Raw genomic sequence first — 22,714 nt, 5'->3', positions numbered from 1 at the left:
CTGTGGTAGATGAACCAGCTTGAAGCTTGATCAGCGCATACCTGCACTAATTGGCTGCCTTCTGTTATCTGGACAACACTTTTGCTTACATCTGCTCTACTATATTAGAACACCATTTAGTTTAACCTAGTACACATCTTGACTCATATAAAGATACTATATAGGTATGGCCAGTTGTGGCCAAGGGTGGCCAGTGCAGAGCAAGGAGACAGACGTGTTGACTCTGATGCTGTGTGTGTGTGTGTGTGTGTGTGTGTGTGTGTGTGTGTGTGTGTGTGTGTGTGTGTGTGTGTGTGTGTGTGTGTGGTGAGTGAGTGAGTGAGAGTGGTAAGTGAGTGAGTGAGACTTGGAGGGCATGTACGGCTGTTTGGCTTTAACTCTTTCCTTGTCCCCTCACCCTGCCCCATCCCCACCTGTCACCCTCCCCCACTCCTGCATGTCTCTCTCCATATCCCCCCACCCTCCTCGCTCGGTGCATTGCCAGCTGCCTGCCTGGCTTGTCTCTCTGAGTTGCCCCCTGAAGCATCTAAACACCACACATCTCACTAACTTACCCTCCTCCATGCAATGTTTGTTGTGCCATTTTTTTAGCAATAGTATTGTTAATGAGGATAATAACATTACTAATGGTGTGTCTGTGTCAGTCTCTATTGACTGAGTAAGGTATATGAGAGTTTGGGTTTGGGTCTGGAACACATCTCTGGCTTTTCTTTAGTATCTTATTGGGAAAATTGCTTCGATATCCGATGTATTCACTGACTGAACAAACCTACTGGTATACAACCCCGTCAGATATCGGCACATGTGTATTCAGTGCAAGACTTAATATGTAAGTCAATGTCAAAAAGCACCGTGTACCAAGGAACTGTTTTACAAAATACAGATTCCAAATATGAACATTGCAAGTTTTCACTATCATCCGTGCTATTATCTCTTCTCATGGGTAAGAACAGTAATATGGCTGAGGTTAGATAGGTGTGCCACAAAAAAAATATACATTCTGAATGTGTTTTGTGGTCAAAAGACGGTTAAGAACCACTGCTCTAGGAAAACAGCAGCTGAGCACAAAGTAACTGAATGGATATAAAACAACATTCTATAAGAAAATATTCCAACAGACATTTTCATTTTCATAAGGAGTAGCACATCAAATCAACACTAACACTTGATATTAAACTGATAATCCAAACTCATAAATAGTCATACACGTTAACAGAGCGAAGGCTACATGCACAAACACCAAACAACACTAGAAGTAGTTGATTTGCATCATAATGTATCACACAGACTCTTAAGTAAGTGTTAAGCATAATACCTCTCCTCCAGTTGAAAAAATCTTAAAGGTATTTTTATTTTTACTACAATACTGTGCTGGCCTAATGTAATGTTCTACAGATGAAAAAAAAAATAAAAAATAAAAAAATAAAAAATGAGTACAGTACATAGTTCAATGAGATTAAGTGAGTGCACCATTAAATATGTTGGTGCAAACAGCAGTTACTGTATATATTACATAAATCAGCAATTACCAGTAGTTTGATTGATACTCTGATGTCTTAAAAGAGAATGCTCCTTTCTATGTCATGTTAACAGTATCTGGAAAGGTATTTACAGTCATAATTCAAGTAATATGAATGCAATGAATAAATAATAAAAAAATGTGCTACTGAAAACTAGTGAACCTATAGATCATTTAAAGTAAGTTCTTCCGTAATTAGCTGCCTAGTCAAGAGCGAGAAGAATTTCGTCCAGAACAAGGAGAATCTTCTTTAAAGAACACTACTGAACTTAAGAATATAAGGAGGGAATAAAGACTAAGCAAGGGTCATCTCAATAAATTGCAGTGTTTTCTACACCTCTTTGCCCCTCCACTGACAATGGGTTACGGTCGCTGAAAAAAGGGAGGTGGGAGGGAGGGAAGCAAATTATATAATACTTTGAGCTGAAAGCATCTCATTTAACAGCAGCTAAGAGGCACATGTGTAATACTTCCAAAACTCAGTACCAGCTGATCACTAGCTCCAAACGAATGTCTGACAAAACGAAATAAGCTATGCGCAGAAAAATGTGGTGCAGTTTAGGGCTCATGAATTGTTTCCTTATAAACAGCTATATACAACCTACTCAAAGGACAGTAACTGAGGAAGCAGCAAGTAACAATAAAATGGGAATAAACTTGAATGAAACACATGAAAAGAAAGTAGGTCACTAGTATTTGTTCACTAAGGTGAATGATCAACTGGTTATTTTAACAGTAAGGCCTCTTGAGTCATACCTAAAGCCTGGGATGGAGCAGCACTGCATATAATGTTATTAACATAGTTTGGACTAGCAAGAAGTCATCTGTAGAGTACAGTATTTGCATACTACCATGTGCTGTATAAAAGGGATAAAACAAACAGTATTAAAAGAGTATTAAGTCCACCCTCCATATTAATGTGCAAAAGAGACATCTTTCTCAAGCTAAATATCACACATACAAAGTTTTTCTTGTAATAACATTTCATATGAGTGCATTTTAATAATCAGTCTGAGAATCTTTCTCACTCACAAATATCACTGAAATTTTTTTTCAGTACTGTTTTTTGCTGATTATCGGAACAGAACAAATAATTTTCACATACTGTATATTCAATAGATTTCTGTGTTACCAATGATCATATGAATCTTTGCTTTACCTGTATTTTAAGGTGATTCACTGAAAAAAATAAATAAAATAAAATAAAAAATAAATAAATCACATATGTCGCATGATGTACTACTTAACATCCTGCAGCCTTCCTAAGGATCTGAATCTGAATCCATGTACTCCAGGGTTCCATATTCCTGAAAAGAAATATAATTTTTGCTCATGTACTCTGTGGATCCATAAGCCTAAGAAAAAAATATGTAAATGTGTATGTGATAGGAAGCGTTATGAGGAACACACTGAGGTGGTTTGGCCATGTGGAGAGGATGGAGGGTGAAAGACTGACGAAGAGAGTGTATGTGAGTGAGGTGGAGGGGGAAAGAGGGAGGGGGAGGCCGAGGATGAGATGGAGAGATGGGGTGGAGAGGTATATGAGAGAGGGGGGTGTGAGTTGGGAGCAGGGGAGTGAAATGGCGGGGGACAGGGCGACTTGGAGGCGATTTGTTTGTGGCCACCCCAAACGGGATTGAGGCGTCTGGCAATAGATAGATAGATAGATAGAGTATATTTGTATGTCTATACAAGGTAAACTGAAACAGGTAGCACTGCCTAAGCTTGGTAAAAAAAAAAAATAATAATAATAATTATAAAAAATCCTACTTGGCAACTCTTCCCTAGTCATCCCCCTTTCTTCTAGCAAGTGTATGTGCAATTCAACTACATTCTTTCTGTGATCCACATAAGAAGTTAGGTATGGTAGCAACGTAATAATTTTGTCATGGATTTTTCATAATAAAGTATTGTAGTCGGTTTTCGTTGTGATATACAGCATAAGTCCAATACATAAAGAATGTACAAATAATGACTGAATAAAGAGCAAGAGTAGAGGGCTATGACTGACTTAGCAATATGCTACCTCATTTTACAGATTGCACGAACAATACATTACCTCATCATTTTATTAATAATCATTTCATCAAGCCTATGTGAATTATACTGGATGGCTGCTGTTGAAATCTCACAGCATTTGTTCATATAATTTTAAGGAAAAATTACTTACACATACAAGTAGACAAAAATGTAAGTGGATGCAATGTGGTTAAGCTACATCTTGTATGCAGTCACACACAAAGATTTCCTTTACTGCTGTAATAAATATATAGATGATGATCAACTAAATCAAATATAGTATACCCCAAGTTGATTGCTGTTAACACATTATGTGTACAGCAGTCATTTCACGTCTTCACCACCACAATACAGTCTTATTTAGCTAATATAGTTAGCAAATTTCATTTGCAAACATTTAAACATGTTCTTTTAAGATTTTGGTGTTCTTGAAGCTTATATGAGAGTACGAGTATCTTCCTCTTCTAGTAGACAGAACCGCATGAAGTCACGGCAGCACTTATAAACACTGTTGATTGCTGAAAAGACTAACATTTATCAGTAAAACTTAAGGATTTGTCTCTTATCCCTGAGTAAACCTCCTGCTCTGAACCTGACAGGTGGTAAGGGGGCAGGGCGTACTGAAGCCCATGACATCATCACTGACGAGCCAATCAGCACCATAATGCATGTGATATCACTGCTAGTTAGCCTATCAGTTCCACAGACACAGGTGTGGTACAAGTCTGAGATATCCCAATTAAATTTTGATTTCAATTTTTTATGTACTGTCAATGGAACCACTTGCAATAAAACAAAAAATCCCCAACATCTCTTAAGATAAAACATCATTTACAACATACGTGGCATCCGGCCCAAGTTGTGAAAAGATCTCATTTCAATTTCAGTTACTACTCAATGGGAGTGGTGCTACCTTATTCTTTATGCCCTGTGTCTACACAATGATCTCTCAATTACCCAGCGTAATTCAGCCAACTCTCCTGCCGGATATTGAGTCGATACCCCCAACTGGCTATCCATTCAGCGTTGAGCCCTAGTCGATACCCCCAATCAGCTATCCATTCAGCGCTGAGCCTGATAATGTGTCACTACCCTAAGCTATCTGTCGACCCTCTATCCTAAAAACTTTCCAACAATATTACCCGTGAGTAAAAGATTAAAATCAACCATAGAATACAATGCAGTACTGACGCAATACATACACTACAGTAATACAGTATAATCAATCATACTCACCTAGTGCTGGCACTGCCACAAATTCAGCCACCATGCAGAAATAAGGTACAGTAGTCAGAGCACTAGAGCACAGCGCACTGAGGGCCCACATGGGAAGTCACAGCACTACAGCAACAGGCAAGGGACGAGGGACCACAGGCTAAGTCACAGCACTAAGGGGTAGCCACCACATGCGTAACAAATGCACAACGCATAGATACATCCTCATTACACAGAGTCCACAGGAGAGAATGAGACAGTGATGGCAGGCTTCGCGTATCGGGTGGGCCACTCCCACAACACACCGTGATTAGCTGGCATGTTGCGGGGTCTGCCCCCATGCCAATTGGGTCCTGTGTCTGAACCGGATGATGCACATCACTGCTGAAATATACACAGCATCGCCGACTACTTCCCATTTCTGAGCCGGATATTGTGTTAACCCGTAGATGCATGGTGGGGTCAATTTGACCCCACGACACTGTTTTTCTCAGATAAATTTGCTTCTTCTTTCAACTAGGCTTTTTCCTTCTCCGACTTTCAATATTATTGCACACAGCATTATCTTGCAAAGTATCAAGTGTTTTACTACATTTGTTTGATGGACACATGATGTTTATACGTTTCTGCATGACTGGAGTCAAACTGACCCAAGCACTTTAATCCAAATTTTCTCTTTGTAACAAAGTTAAACTGCTTCAATAATTTGTGTAATGCACACACACATTACATGCACATACATACACATATGCAACATTCAAACATACACATATTCGTACTTACACGCACACATACACAAACATAAACAAGCTGTTACTGTGGGTATGTGAACGCGAGAAGCCATGGTGTCCATGTGTGGGTTGAGGTGTCATGTCGTCTGTAAAGCAAAATATCGTCATTTGCAGAACAAGGTGTTGTATGCGTGTGTGAGTGTGCAGTGTGTGACTTGTCTTACGTGGTAAAGTTACACAGCAGCATGAAGGGTGGTAGTCCACGAACAGAATTCGATGAGAGCTGATGTGTGGTGCTGTATACAGAATTTTCAAGTAAGACAAGGTTCAAGCACAAGCTGTGATTGTCTTTTGCTACAACTATGGCTTGACAAAGAATTACATCAGGTGCTGAAATAAGAAGTACACCATCATACAAGCTTCTGATTCAGAAGAATAATGTGAAGAATAACAGTGACAAAGAATTTGTTGTTCCAGAAGAAACTAGCAGTGATGAATCGGAAGAATAAGCAGATGATGAAACAGCAGCAGAAACTTCACAAACGGCGTCCCCCAAGGATCTGTTTTGTCCCCTACACTCTTTAACCGATACATGCATGACATACCCACACCCAACACACCACAGATACACATAGCTTCCTATGCAGATGATATAACACTTACATGTACGCACCAAAATGCAAACACAGCTGCATACATACATTCAACCTTACCTCAACACACTACACGAATGGTTCACCACAAACAGGCTCAAAAGAGCCCCAGCCAAATCTACAGTAACTCTTCTCACAAACTGGACAGCAGAACACAGTCACATCCCACACCTCACCATAAACAACACTCCCCTACCACACACACACACACACACACACATACACACACACACACACACAAAATCCTTGGTGTAACATACATCAATGTCATTTAAACAACACATCACAAACATTAAAAATAAAATAACACCAAGACTCAATGCTTTGAAGTCACTTGCCCATACAACATTCAGACACAACAAAGAAACCACCACCACAGTATACAAACAATACATACGTTCAGTGATGAATTATGCAAGCCCTGCCTGGGCTTCTAACCTCACCAAAACACACTACAACACACTACAGACCATACAGAACAAGGCCCTTAAAATAATCACAGGCTACACAGCTACTACACCCACAGACCACCTACATCAAGAAACCAAAGTCCTCAAAGTCAAGGATCACCTAGACAAGAGAGGCACCCAGTTTCTTGCTGCAGCCTCCACAAACCCACAACATCCACTACAGTACAAGGCAGCGCATCCACCCACACCAAGGAACATCAAAACAACACCCAGCACACGATACCATACACAAATACTGTCATCTCTCCCCCCTCGCCCACCTCAGACCAGCTTCCAGAAGCATATCCACACTCAGATCACTCGCCGCTCCATTCAGTCACTTAAAGACAACACACAGCTGCATGCACGGCCTCCTAACATCCACCCTTCTGAATCCCATCTTCCTCGTGAGGACAGGGTCCACCTGGCCAGGCTGAGATGTGGGCACAATCCAGCCCTCTTAAGCTACCAGAAGAGGCTGGATGACTCCGTCGCTGATGCGTGTCCAGGATGCAACACAGCACCCCATACTATTAAGCACATTATGGAAGACTGCATTGCACACAATCACCTATGCCAACAACACAACATACACTCTCTGAGAGCTCTGAGGGAAAGCCCGGTCTCGGCCATGGCCTTCATAAGGGACTCGGGGCTGTTTGGCCAGACTGCCTAGGGTACTACTACTACTACAGCAGCAGCATCCACCATCTCTGCTCCAGTAAGTGTCTTGACTGCTCCTTCAGGTGAAAAATGGAGAATGGCTACTACCCAGTCTGCTCCAGGATGACAACAATCACTAAATGTAATGTGGGAAAGAGCTGGAATCACTGGGGTATGCAGCTCAGAGGATCACTGAAAACCCATCATCATTTTTGATACTGTGATGTATGAAACTATACTCACTGAAACAAACGGTGAGGGGAAACGAGAGAAAGCAGGTTCTTGAGAACATTTCTCAAAAGATGAACTGAGGGTGTATACTGGGATATGTAAACTGACGTGTGTACAAAAGCAAGAACTAGTCTGTACATTCTCTATGGGGCTCATCTGCCGGCCCACCAATTTTCTCATAGACAATGTCAGTGAATCACTCTGAAGAAATTTGCCACCACCTGTGATTCAACAACCCTGCTACCGGAAACAGCCGACTAGTTCGAGACAAATTAGCGGCTGTGTGTCTTCCTCAAGAGAGATTTACTCCCAACTCCCAACTGTGCTATCAGCACGATGAATGTGTCACTGTGGACAAGCAGCTGTCCCGTTTCAGAGGTCGTAACAGATACATGCAGTACCTGCCCTCCAAACCAGCCAAATATGAACGGACTGAAGTTTTGGATTCTTGCTGATGCAAAAAATATTATGTATTCAAAATTATGATGTACACTGGATGAGAAGAAAGAACCCACGAGCTGGGGACACACATTGTGATGGAGTTGTCAAAACCTATACATAACTCTGAATGAAACATTACTAACGACAATTTTTTCAAAAACATCTAACTGGCTGGAGAATTATCTGTGATGTCTTAGTCCTGGGTGAGGACAATACGTCAAAACAGAAGAGAAGTTCCACAAGAGCTGCGCAAAGCAAAACACTGCGAACTGTACAGTAATATGTTTGTGCACATAGAAGACCAAATATAACTTGTATCCTAGAAGGCCAAGCGGAACAAAAATGTATCTGTGTTGTCAACTCAGCACAAGTTTCCAGACATGGTGGATGAGCCAAAGAAGAAACCCAAGGTGATCCACTAATACACCACCACCAAAGGCAGGGTCGATTGTTTGGAAGAATGGGTCGGCACCTGTAGTGTAAAACACACAAGTAAACGATGGCATGTGGTAGTGTGGTGCAATCTGCTTGATCTTGCCCGCTGCAATGCATTTGTACTATACAAAGAAGTTTTCCCATCATACAAGCAGATAAAAGGTCACATACATCATATATTTCTTGATGAACTAGGAACTGAGCTCACTGAATCAGGATCGTGTTTCAAGGACACGACAATTGGAGGCCTCAAGCAGTCGGGATCCATCTGAAGCTGGCAGAAAACGATCCAGATGTGCATTTTGTCCACAAATCAACAAGAAAAGTGGCCAGAAGTGTGCAGCATGCAGCAAATTCATATGTCATGAGCACAGCGTAACAAGATGCACTTCGTGCTAGGGTTTTGTTTATGATGATGAATGCTGAAGTGGTCTGTTTGATTTTTGTAAGTTCAAGTAAACAATTTGTATCTAAATAAATTTCTTAAACAGTGAATCTAAATTGCAAATACTTCTGGTTATACTGAAGCCAGATATTAGCAAAATACCATTGGGGTCAATTTGTCCCCAGTCATGCACAAGCGAGCAATGAAATAACTATGCATCCACAGGTTAACAGAACCAAACAAAATGTGCTGGATATTGTGTCAGGCCGGATACTGTGATGACGGACAATTGAATGATTACTGTATTGGCCTCGGAGGAAGGCAGAGTCCCAGAGGATTGGAAGTTAGGCATAATTATGTCCCCGTACAAAGGAAAAGGGGAAAAAGTAGTGTGGTAATCACAGGGGCATTTGCCTCCTTAGTGTAATGGGAAAAGTATAAGGTAGGATACTTATTGACAAAGTTAGGGAAGTAACAGTGGAATTAGTTGGAGAACAGGTAGGCTCCAGGAGGGGAAGAGGCTGTGTAAATCAGGTATGACTGTGAACTGAGTGAATCTGTCTGAATGTTGGATTGAAACAAGGATGTCTTCATGGCTGTTCAATTTGTATATGGATGGAGTTATAAAAGATACATGGTGGGGCAGTGGACGTTAAAGTGGCCCCAAAGAGAGAAGGCAGAGTTTGGGAACTTCCTGCTCTGTTCTTTGCAGATGATACTGTATTGTTAACTGAAGATGAAAGGGAACTGCAAGGCTTGGTAAATGAGTTTGGGAGAGTACTTAAGAAATGGAATCTAATGGTGAATCTTGGGAAGAGTAAAGTTGTGGTCTTTGGGAGATATGAAGTTATTTAATGAAGTGAGTCTGGATACATTAGTGAGGAAATGGAAAATGTGGGTGCATTTAAGTACCTGGGTAGTGTGATGAATAAGGATGGAAGTTTGGAGAATGAAGTGCTGGAAAGGGTACAACATGGAAGAATGGTTGCTGGTTCACTGAAAGCAGTGATAAGAAATACAGAAGTGTGCATGGCAGAAAAAAAAGTGCATGGCAGTAAAAAGAAAAAAAAAGTCACTACATGACAGTACTGTGATCCCCATTCTAACGTATGAAAGCGAAGCTTGAACCATGTTGGAAGGACACATGTCAAGAGTGGGAGCAGTGGAAATGAGTTATTTGAGAGAAGCATGCAAAGCTGCATGGAGAGACAGACTGACAAATGAGGAAACGAAGGAGCGTTGCAGTGTGGATGTGGATGTGATAGAAAGCGTTAGGAGAAATACAATATGCAAGTTTGGCCATGTGCAGAGGATGGAGAACGAAAGACTAACTAGGAAAGTGTATGTGAGTGAAGTGGAGGAGGGGAGAAGGAAGGGGAGACTAAGGATGAGAGATAGGGGAAGCCTGAGGATAAGATGGAAGGATGGGGTAGAAAGGTATTTGAGAGAAAGGGGCAAAAGTTGGGGGGAGAGCAGAGAAATGGCAAGGGACATGGTGATTTGTTTGTGGCCACCTCACATGGGATTAAGTCATCTGGCTATTGCTTGACAGAAAGACAGAACTTATTTTCTACTGTGCTCAAGTACCAGTAAGTGCCTGCTAACTAGTCTGCCGCTATTATAGCATGGAGGTGACAAATATTGTGATCTTGGTAGTGAACTGTTTCCACTCAAGGTGGTTTCTTCCTGTTTATTAGGGTCATCCTACTTTCTTTCAGGGGGTATGCATAATGCTAAGAAGTTTGTTTATCCCAATCACAGTGGCTTAGCCTGGAAGAATACCAATCTGGCCCTTCAAATACAGGTGGCTTGCATTAGGACGTTCCAACGGCCACCAGGGGACCTTCTGGTGATCAGTTCCTGCCCAGACCATTTGCACCATCTAACAGTGGTGCAGCCAGGGGGGGGCCATGGGGGCCTGGGCCCCCCCCCTGATATTTCTACATGTGTTCGTGAATTGACTGCGAATCTTAAATGTCAAATTTTTGTTTAATCCAGGGCGTAATACTCGGAAGAATACCAATCTGTTCTTGTAATAGGTGAGTCTTGAGTTTTTATTATTTTGATAAATGAATACCAGTAAGAGTTAAAGATGAATACAGGGAGTTGATCTTGATTTATTATCTTCAGAGAAAGTCTTAAGTTGAGCAGCGTATGTATTACAGACTTAATACACTAAGTAAGTCTAGTTGGACCCCTCTTCTTGTTCACTCTCTCCACTACCTTCGCTTCTATAGCTAACCTCCTTCTGAGCTCTGCTTCCTAAATTGTTGTAGCTGGGATCGTGTCACGTGTGTTACACTGTTGTTGAAATGTTCTAGAAGCCTGTGTGTGAGTATGTGTGTATGTGTGTGTATGGTCACTAGGCACTGTTAGTATGCTTAGCTCGCTGACACACTACCTATCTCATCCCCTGGCTTGCTGCTTCCGGTGTACTATCAACATTTCTTCACTTAGACTTGCAAGCTCATATCCCGTTCCCAGGCTTGCCTGGTGCTCTGTCTATCTGTCTATCTATCTATCTATCATGTTTTCCATAATGAATTGTATTTATAATATGGAGTCCTTACATTGCTCGGTCACACCGCTGGAGGTCCTCCTACAGCAATCATTATTGACATATGCTAATCCATTAATACATAATAGTCTTCTTCTTAACTCTTAATATATAATATTGATTATAATATTGTACAGGTATATTCATGGTAAATTGCAATGATCTAGTAATATTTCATTTTAAACAAGCTGTATACATAATTGAATAAATGCACTAAAGTTAAACTATTGAACTGTAATACAGTTTGTAAATTGGTTATTGTAGTAAAATGCATACATGCACGAAAAAAAAAAAGTTTAAAGTTAAGATTATGGTAAGAGCTATTAATATTTCATTTAAAGATAATGCTACTGGTATAGCATACTTCTATATCATGGGTCATTCTTCTTTGTATATATATATATATATATATATATATATACAAAATATGTACACTTCATTCAGGGGGGTTAACTTGGATGTTAACTCTACCCCCACTAAATACTGACTCCATATTTGCAATTCTTGCATGCATTCTGTGCATTGCAAACAGCACTACTGCAAATACAATGCAGAAGATTATAAAGACAGTAGGTGCTGGGCTATACACATAATATGGGTTGAACATACTCAAACTCAAATCTTCCCAGGGCTTCATTGTTTCATTGATCAGTTGCATAGTTTCAAACTTAGGTGAAGTCAACTTAATTCTTGTGCTCATGTTTAAGTCCATATCAGGCAGTGGGTGGAAATGTTTGTGTGTATGATTGAGGATGGCATAGTGATTGATGGTGGATAAAGTGGACATGGATGGTGCAAATACCGCACAGTAGTCTGGTGCTATGTATAATCCTGAGGCTGAAGTATGAGATGGTGGTATATCTGGACAGACTATGTAAACTGATGTGTTATGAGTGAAATAAAAAAACTGTGAGTGTCCGATGCGTTGATGGTGTACAAGCTTATCTGGAGCAAAAGTGAAGTTACAATGATGATGCATATTGTTACTTCTGATGATAGCCATTTCACAAGGGACTGTATCAGTAGGCTGAAACATGAAAATGTACGCAGGACAAAGATGAACAGCATGTAAGAATGTGCGGCACTTTCGTTCAATCGTTGATTCACTTGCGAAAGTGACAGAGTTCCGTCTCTTGGAGACCATGATGAGTTCGGTGTCTGTGTTGATGTTGATGATGACCAAAGTGTTATTATTCTTAGAAGGGAAGGGGTGTATTTGGTATACTGTGAACAGGTCTTCAGTTATGAATGGTACATGAACTACTACTGATGTTGGTGTTAGTGTTGCTTCTAAATATGGATAATATTGCATGAATTCCCTACTTCGGAACAAAGGCTTCAATTTATGTTTATGTATGCCTTGACTAATTATCTGACGTAGCTCATGAACTGGAAGTAAGTCAATTGTGATCTTGCCATCACCATCATTCGAAATTCCTTGCATAAGTCCCCTGTAACGAACTCTAGCGTTGTCTAATTGTAGTAGAATTGTGTCAATATGTTCTGTGATGATGGAGAAGTGTTGGAAAAGTGTTATGTTACCTTCCATTTCATTTATTTTATCCACACTTTCGAGAGCTATGTTTTCTGCCTTTTTCAGATTTTTCACAATTGTCTTCATTGCTGAGTTATATCCTGTGATGAATTTATCTTGGTATGTCAGTACCTGAGCTATTTTATTAAATTTGTTGTTTATTTCTTTATGGTCTTCCTCTGTAGCCAATCCAAAGCTGTTCCCAAGAACTGCGCCACCCAGGTCGAACAAATCGCGCTTTTGGCGAGTATGTGTGATGTTGTTCTTGTTGTTCAATACCTCCGTTCCATAAGATGGGAGATCTTGGATCATGATGAGCATAGCTGACTTAGCCTGTTCTATTTTCCATTTCACTAACTTCACTATTTCATCCACTTCCTCTGTGTTATGTGCTTGTGAAACATAGCCTCCTATCATGAAGTCCCGGGTTCACATTGGTCTTGCGATATTTTCTAGATAAGAAGGTAATTCATACAAGTAATCCAGACTTATTTCAGTACTCATAACATCTTTTACGATTGAAGTCGTGGCCGTTGGAGCTATGAGGCATCCTTGCCGTACTATGTGTTGGGGCTCTAAGTGTGCATACCCTCTTGCTATGTAGAGGAGAATCCATAGCGTAAGTCCCTTCATCGCTAGCTACCGACAAAAAAATCTATTAATTTCCTAATATGGTCATGCTGTGGTCGATGATAGTGATGATGTGCATTACGGTTGATTGTTATTTCATTTATAGAAGGAGTTTAAATCGATATTTAATTCTCGTAAATGATGTACTGTAGATTTTATTGGAACAGTTGCACCTATGTTTGATTGTTTGGTATATGACCTTAATATATTTTTGTAATTATTGTTGTTTTCTCGATTGGTTTCATGAGTTACGTTCGCTTGTTTGGTTGTATCCGATGCTGAATAATTATTAGATAGTTCCCTTGAAACTCGCTTTAAATGGTCAATATGAACTTGTTTCTCTTCGCCACTAGACAATGACTTAATTAAAACTTTGTTTATGTTAATTACTCTGTATGGGTCCTCAAATTTTGGGGATAATTTATTGTCTCTCGTATGAATGATACCATAAACAATGTCTCTTAAGCTGATAGGTGAATCTCTTGCCTTCTTGTTAAATGCCTCCGTCATTTCTTCCTTGGACATCATTAATTGTTTTTTTGACTCTTTTGTGTATGTCCTGGAATTCACGTAAACGGAGTTTAGAGTAATCATCGTAATTGTATATGGGCAGACTGTCACCTTCTAGGAGCTCATATGGTAGTTTTTTATCTGTCCCATATATAATGAAATGTGGTGTGTCACCTATGGATTTATTTATAGATCCATTAATTGAGGCTTCTACTCTGGGAATCCAATCATCCCAGCTTGCATAATTTTCATTGACAATGTGTCATAGCACATCTAATACTTTTTTTGTTTTGTCTCTCTACTAACCCATTAGATGCTGGGTGATAGGCTAAAACATTAACCTTTTTGATGCTGTATTGTTTACATATTTCTTGTAAGATATCAGAATTAAATTCTCCTCCATTATCACTTACTAGCACCTTTGGGGTAGTAAAGCGACATATTACATTATCTGTTATTGCCTTTGATACTGTCTCTGCTGTTTTATCTTTAATTGGAGCTAAAATGACATAACGGGAAAAATGATCCATTGCTACGAATAGGTATTGGTTATTATTGTATGATAATGGCATCTTGAGTAAATCAACAGCAACAACGTCCCATGGTTGATGTGGTACAGGGTAATTACCCATCGGTGCAGGTGTGATTGGGTATCCTTTGTGTTTTGCACATGATTCGCATCTGTCTATATGATTGTTTATATCTTTTCGTAATGAAGGCCAGTAATATAACAGCTGGGCTTGTTTGAATGTTTTATCCTTTCCAGGATGTCCTGCATGTGGGCTATTGTGTATCGTTCATAATACTTGGGGTATCATGTCATTAGGTACAACCAAATGGTTAGTATTTCTTTGGGATTTTGGTTGTTTCAGGTTGATCTTGTATAGAGTATTACTGACTACTGTGAACTGTTTGAGTGGTACATGCAATCTGGGTAACTGTATGTCCTCTCCACTTTCTAACTTGTATGTAACTTTAGACCATATTGGGTCAAGTCTTTGTGCTTTTGCGATATCATCGTGGTTTGAGATATTTCCTTTGAGATCTAATGCTGCGACCTGAATTGTGTTCGGGTTCCTAAATAATGCGTCGGCTACTATGTTCATTTTACCTTGTATATAATGAATTTGTACATTGTAGTTTTCAACTGTACATTTCCATCTTGCTCTCCTCCCAGAGAGGAGTTTTTCTTTAAACATACCCACTAGTGGTTTATGGTCGGTGAATAAGTGTGTTTCGTAACCATATACCAAATCTCGAAACTTGTAATGCAAAAACCACTGCAAGTGCCTCTAAGTCTGTTGTGCAATAATTTTTCTCTGCACCTTTTGTTTGTCTGCTGGCGAATGCAATTGGTTAATTCTTTCCTCTTTTATCTTCCTGCATCAGTACAGCCCCTAATCCTTTAACTGATGCGTCTGTACAGATAATAAATGATTTTGTGAAATCCAGATATGCCAAACAAGGTGCATTTGTTAGTTTAATTTTTAGATTGTTAGATGCTTGTTTTTGTTCTTCTTCCCATTGGAATATAGCATCTTTTTTGAGTAGTTGGAACGAGGAAAGGCTATATGAGAGAATTGTGGTACGAATGACCTGTAGTACCCAGTTAGACCTAAAACTTGTCTAACTTCGTCAGTCGTAGTGGGTTCAGGAAAATCTCTCACTGCCTGTATTTTGTCATCAGTGGTATGAATACCATTAGAACTTAATTTGTGGCCTAAGAAATTTATTTCCTTAAAGCAAAATTTGCATTTAGAAAGCTTAATTTTAAAACCAGCATCACTAAGCTTTTGTAAGAGTAAGTCTAATTTCTTGAGATGTTCTGTAATATTTTTCGTTGCAATTATAATATCGTCAAGATAAACAAATATTCCTTGTCCTAAAATTCCGGACAATACGTAATTCATAAGACGCTGGAATGTGCCTGGGGCTGTCCTCAGTCCCATCGGCATCCTTGTATATTGGTAGTGTCCCCTATTTGTGGAAAAGGCAGTGTATTTACGTGACTCCTGTTCAACCGGTATTTGGTAATAACCATTTAGTAGATCGATTGTGGAAAATACATTATTTTCCGATCCAATATTCTGTAGAACGTCGCTTAGCAATGACATGGGAAATCGGTCTGGGATTGTGCAATTGTTTAGTTTACGGTAATCTACTACCGCACGCATTTCTCCATTTCCTTTGGGCACAAAGAATAATGGGGCATTCCACGGGGAGACTGAAGGTTCAATAATTCCAAGTTTTAACATTTCATCGACATACTGATTTGCAAGTGTACGTTGAGATTGTGGGATGCGGTAGGCTGGTACGAAAATTGGTGGTGTTTCTGCGTGCACATTAATCTTGTGATAATCAGGTTAGCACACCCTAATTGTTCTCCGGGTAATGCTACGGTGTCCCTGTGTGTTTCCAGCAGGGTTAACAAATCATTTTCTTCATCAAATTCACCTGAGTGAATTAAATTCTCTTTTATGCTTTCTCTATCCGTAGATTTTATCTCACTTGTCACTCCAGCTATAACTATTTCCTTCACAGGGGCGGGACATTTTTCAATATTAATTAAGCAAGTCCCCTTTTTCAACTGTACTTCCCCATTCATGTGATTAATTATGAATATCTGAGTTTGCCCTTCGTCGTTCATCTGACATAATGCGTTTTCTACTGACAATCCCTTTACTTTACATAATTCTTCTAAGACAAGAACAGTACTATTCCATAATTTGCTCTTTATGGTAACTTTTGTATAGGAATTAGGTGGTATAACTAAATCATTGGTGAGATGGGCGGGAAAAACTGATAAATCAGTACTGTTACCCGGGTCTCTAATAATGGAGGCTGGGGCTGGTGGTGTGAGTGGATCTATACACTCATCTGTTTGTGAATGTTTGTTTAAGCTTTTAATATTACCAATTCTTTTTGGTTCTCTTTTACTAATCAGTGAGGGCTCTGATGGTATTTCCTCTATGAATTCATTGTCATAGTCTATTCCATTCATTTGTGGAAGTAAAGTTATTTTCTCTGTTCTCATGCATCTTAAGCCCAGTAACATATGAGCTTTAATTGCTAAGTTTTCAACGATATAGAAAAATGCAGAGATTGGTCTTGTAGTTTCTGTGAAACTGATATTTAACCTTATCATACCTTTTACTGTGATTTTTTTTCCATCTACTGTATATAAATCTGAATCAGCTTCTTCCAGAAAAGTTACTTTCTTCTTATTTTTAAACATTCTATTTATTTCTTCCTGTGTTATTAAGTTCACTCGAGAGCCTGTGTCTAAAAATAAGGAAACGTTTTGATCCTCACATACAGCTGGTATCAAGATACACTCATTTACCAACATGCCTCCTATGTGAATTTTAGACTTGCTTTTCTTTACGTTTGTTTGTTTTTTGTCATGACTTGGTCTTCCCCCGATTTGAACACAGACACAATTTTTTCTACTGTTTTGCAGTTACTGGTCCAGTGCCCTTGGCATCTATGATGCCTACAGTAGGGACCAAATCCTTGTGTCTTTTGTCTATCCTCTTTTGTTTTGATAAAGCATTCATTCCTTGTGTGTCCTGGTTTTGCACAATAATGACATAGAATGGACCTATCTCTTGACTGTGACCTACGAAGTGACCTCCCATATGTAGTGTTGCCTGTGGCACGAGATCTGCTCAGGCTGCGAGGAAACTTATGAAACTGCCTGTAGCCTGGTGTTTGTGATCGAACCCTCGACACGTTTAGTTGTTTGCTCTGCCTGCTTTCGGGTCGCGATCGATTTTGTTCTCTGTTTGGAGTCGTTGTAGATGTTTTCACAGCTGATACTGTCTCAGGTACTCTCATTCTTATAGAATGTGTGTGTGTGTCGATCATCCCTGCTTTACTGCACTGCATCTCTACCTCGTTCATTAAGTCTAGTAAGCACATGCCTGGGGTGTATGCAATCGTCTTGGCGATCTTAAGGGTCCTATCAGGTAATTTACACAAGGCAGATACATAACGAGTGATGTCCACGACGAGGTCTGGGGACATCTTTCCATCATCTGTTATCCAGTTTGAGTTTTCCAAAGTAGCTAATAATGTTCTTTTGATTGTGGAGACATCAGCAGTTATTTCACTGAGCACATGGTTTGTAGTGTGCTCCCTTACAAGATCTACAATCTTATGTAATTCTGGAATTATACCTGGCAAGAAGTTCATACCTCCAGAAAATATCTTCAAAAATTCAGTTTTAGATTCATCATATGTCTTAGCCTTGAGGAGCTTATCTGACCTTAGTAAATTGCTTGCTGGACATCTTTCCTGGCTTATGCAAAATGAAAAAATGGCAATTTTCTCTTGTTCATCTAGTATGTGTCTTTTGATAAAGATTTGTTCACACTGACTGACCAATGAAATGACGTCAATATGATTTTTTTCTGTGCCAGAGAATTTTGGGGCAGTTTTATCTTCATGATAAACATAAACATGAGCTGGGGATGTTTGATCCGCGGTATTTGTTGTGTTATTCATTTTCACTGTTTGCTCTGGTAATTTAACTTGGACTTGTTTATTGTTGTGTGAGGGAATAGTGGAATTGGTTCGGCCTAAACGGTGAACCCTGTTAAGTATATTGTCATATGTGTGCAAGTCTGAGACAAAGTCCTCACTTGCTACGTCAGAGGGATTTTCCACTCATCATCTAGAACTGACATATTTGTTTCTTGATCTTTAGTTTGTGTTGAGTTTTGTAAAATGGGTGTGTTGCCTTGGTGCTCTCCTAATTGTGGATCCGCTGTGGGCGCTAACTGTTTATAATCTGGTATTAATGTGGGTGGTGGCGAAAATATCCGTCACTAAGGTATGGTGTTATGAAATACGCCTTTTGTTTACGTCCTAACTAAACAGATGAGTAAATGAGTTGTAATAAATGATAGATAGTGAATGTATAGGTGTATACATAGAAATAAGTAAAGGAGTTGAATATACCTAATTTTAGCACCGAGAAGAAATGAGTAAGTATGATTTCACCCACTTGATACAGATCGGAGAGGCGTGTCGATGCAACTGTCGATCTCGGAAGAAAAATGCAGGGTTGAGTGAAGATCTCTTGATAATTCTAGGGCTGTGTTGATGGACGATATTACTCAGGAAATTCCATGGCCTGGTGCATGTAGTGGTTAACAGCTGTAGTCACAGGCAAACCTCAGCATAGAACGTCGAATTTCCAACTCAATACTGTGGAAATAAATGAGTATGAGTAGGAGCTATGTGAATAATGAGTAATGAGTAGTGGGTGAGAAGTGCCTGGTGTCAGTCACACGTTGATTGGCATGGCCTTGTGTCAGCAAACTCGCGTGGTGATGTCGTCTCAGCAGATACACATGGTGACGTCGGCTTCCCACACTGGTAGGTGTGGTGAGTAACTGAGTAGCGATGCGTAACCTGGGTGAAGAAAGGTGAGTAAGATGCGTTATAAATGTGGCTCTGGTGTTTTGCTGTGTCTCTTGACCTCTGCGTCAGCGATGGAGGTAGGCGGGGCAGAGTGTTGGGGTTTTGTGTACTTGTTGCTTTGGTCTTTCTTTTCCTTTACTTGCTTTGTTTTTTATTCTTCTTGCTGCTGCTTGAAGTTGCGTGAAGATTATAGAGTTGTTTTGTAGACTTGTAGGCTCATAGGCTCGTAGGCTGTATTTTGAAGGAATTCACTGTAGAACTGAAGCTAATCTTGTAGAGTCTCGCCTGCTTTTGTAGAAATTCACTGTAGATTCGTAGACGAGGTTCGTACGTTCGCTGCCGCCAATGTGACTCTCTGTTCTTGTAATAGGTGAGTCTTGAGTTTTTATTATTATTTTAATAATTGAATAGCATTAGGAGTTAAAGATGAATACAGGGAGTTGATCTTGATTTATTATCTTCAGAGAAAGTCTTAAGTTGAGCAGCGTATGTATTACAGAGACTTAATATACTAAGTAAGTCTAGTTGGACCCCTCTTCTTGTTCACTCTCTCCACTACTTGTCGGTTCTATAGCTAACCTCCTTCTGAGCTCTGCTTCCTAAATTCTGGTGTAGCAGGGGTCGTGTCACGTGTGTTACACTGTTGTTGAAATGTTCTAGAAGCCTGTGTGTGAGTATGTGTGTATGTGTGTGTATGGTCACTAGGCATTGTTCGTATGCTTATCTCACTGACACACTACCTATCTCATCCCCTGACTTGCTGCTTCCGGTGTATTGTCAACATTTCTTCACTTAGACTTGCAAGCTCATATCCCATTCCCAGGCTTGCCTGGTGCTCTGTCTATCTGTCTATCTATCTATCTATCATGTTTTCTATAATGAATTGTATTTATAATATGGAGTCCTTACATGTCACATATTTGAAGAACTGAAAAAATATGTAATTCTGAATAAAAAGTCTTGTATACACATACTTTTTAAGACTTACTTTGTTTTAGGTGCGAGACACATATTCAAATTTATGCACGGGGAGCTGTTGGCATCTGGTTGGGTGAGGAGAGAGGCGGGAAAGGAAGCAAGAAACATGTGCCACTCTGCGAAATTTTCTAATTAACTAGTTAGGAGTACCTGTGGGCATGTAGGCCTACATGTGGCAGAACTGGCAAGAAAAATAAACTGTTGTGGCAACCTTTACCAGCCATCAGCGGAGTGTCACTCCCGGATCACCCGCCTGTGCCATCAGCCATCAGTCAACTCTCATCAGATCGTTTTGAACCAGTGACCAGTCCATACAACTTGCTAATTACGCTACTCGCACGCTGTACTGTGACAAGAAGTGAAAAGATGTATTCCGTGGGTTTCCCTGGATCACTTTATTATGAAACGGAAGCAGCCACAGCAAGCAAGCATATTAGACTTCATGAGTGTAAGTTCTAAAAGGTCAGTTTATGTTTAGCAAATGCATTACACTGCAGAGGATATTATTACTGCCAGGAATAATAACAAATGATAATGTCATGCCATGAGCTCTACATAAGTGTAGGTGCATGCAGAAACTGGAAGCCAATAATTGCTTAAGATTTTCCTTGTGATATATTTTAGGCTTTAGCTACCTGTGCCGTGTGGCAACCATCACTGCAGTAAACTAATCATCACCGAAGTAAGTGAAGGATTTAACAGACAATGGATTTTCATAGACATTAGCGTTGAGTGTGGTGAGTTGGGACAGTGCCGGACACAGAGTGAGTTGGAACAGTGGGCACTGCAATGCCAAATGCCCAGACATTTCCATTTTATGGTGCCCATTCAATAGCCCTGCCCCAATTTTACAGATGTTGTCAATACTAGTTTTCTACAGAACCACAAATAATGCATGAAAAATGTGCAAATATGAAAGGGCAGCATTTTGACGTTTGTAAAATTTCATTTGTGAAAATACACATATTTTGCCAATTTCCTCTCCCACAGTCAGTTTTACAGCTAAAGGTCTACTTTTTGGTGGGTGAAATCTTCATTTGTTATAGTTTTTGTGATTTATCCAGAAAATGCATTTTTACAGCAGAGCAGTGTTGAAGGATTAAGAGACAATTGTCCCAACTCACCCACCATTTTTTTTTTTTTTACCTAGGGTGAGTTGGGACAACAATTTCATTGGAGATTTTCGCTAGGAAAAACCTACTTTTCATGCATTATATACTAATATATATAATAGCTTGCTGTATTTAAGGTGGTTTTGGGTGTCAAAAAGTAGATATTTCTCATTTTCAGGTTGCATGCATGCCTAACGAGAGAAAATAATGTGATGTGAATTATGGCAAAAAAGCATATGCAGCAATAGTATAGTGTTAAAAGTAGGAAAATAGAGTTGTACAATAAAATTTTTGGAAAGGAGAGGAACTAAGAAATGCAACTAGCCAGTTTGTGATGATATACTGTATACTGATTTTTGGCAGTGTATCATTGGTGGACCCGTCTTGTTAGCAGGAACTGTACCTTTTACGATGCAAAAGGTGGACAAAGCCTTTCATGATTATAAAAAGCATATTCCCCAGAGAATTTTTTCAGCATAAATAGCTACAGGCAACTTAGCGCAACTCTTAACTACAGAATATGTATAGTGCAGTGTGTCCTTAACTGCGAGGCGTGGGGGGGGGGCTAGGTTTATGGCCCCCCCGAATTATATTTCTGGCTGCGCCCTTGCCATCTAATGTGTCAGCCTTCTCATATTTCGGTCACAGTTGCCTGTACATCATCAGCTGGTAAGATAATTAAGAAATCTCATGTCAGTTATCTAAATGTTCAGACTAACTTCCGTCAGGTGTTGGCCCTCTTAAGGCAGATCAGTTTACTGTGCAACAGAACAAGGTGAAAATTTTAATAAGTTCATTAGTGCACTGCATTTCTTCCTATCTGGGATTACTAATGTTATCACCTCTCCCCCCTCTTCAAAATTCCCATCCCTTAGACCATTCTCTCACTAGACAGGGAACAGGATCCCACTTAGATTTTGAGGTCCCTCAATCAGGAGACTGAATATGAGAACCCTATTCCAAGGCCATATTCAAGCCCAAATACATGGTCACCCGGTATTCCTGTGGACCTAAACCAATAGTTTCATCACCCTCTGAGATCCTCAGCAGATGTAGCAACAAGTCATGAGGTCCCTCAGGAATCAGAGCACTCCCCTCGATTATTCACTCCTCTCTGGACATCAGTGTTTGGATGAGATGCAACACAGGCCTACCAACTCAGAAAATATGGCATGCACTGCATTACAAATGGCTTATTACCAGCTGCTGACAGATACAAGTGGGG

At 39.9% G+C, this 22,714-nt stretch overlaps 1 protein-coding gene across 1 annotated transcript in view; it reads right to left on the bottom strand.

Annotated features, from left to right (window-relative positions):
- Positions 1-638: 638 nt before the first annotated feature.
- LOC145400934 (protein zer-1 homolog) overlaps positions 639-22,714 on the bottom strand; it is a 397,151-nt gene continuing 375,075 nt past the window's right edge. The window contains exon 13 of the mRNA XM_080273299.1: positions 639-2,826. Coding sequence (XP_080129425.1) covers positions 2,782-2,826 — 45 coding nt within the window. The 3' untranslated portion in view covers positions 639-2,781. The remainder of the gene's footprint in view (positions 2,827-22,714) is intronic.

The sequence above is a fragment of the Coenobita brevimanus genome, chromosome 54, assembly GCF_032717465.1.
Source record: "Coenobita brevimanus isolate Jiangsu-jjx chromosome 54, ASM3271746v2, whole genome shotgun sequence".
NCBI lineage: Eukaryota > Metazoa > Arthropoda > Malacostraca > Decapoda > Coenobitidae > Coenobita > Coenobita brevimanus.
The sequence above is the reverse complement of the archived record's forward strand: the minus strand, read 5'-3'. Positions and strand labels throughout refer to the sequence as shown.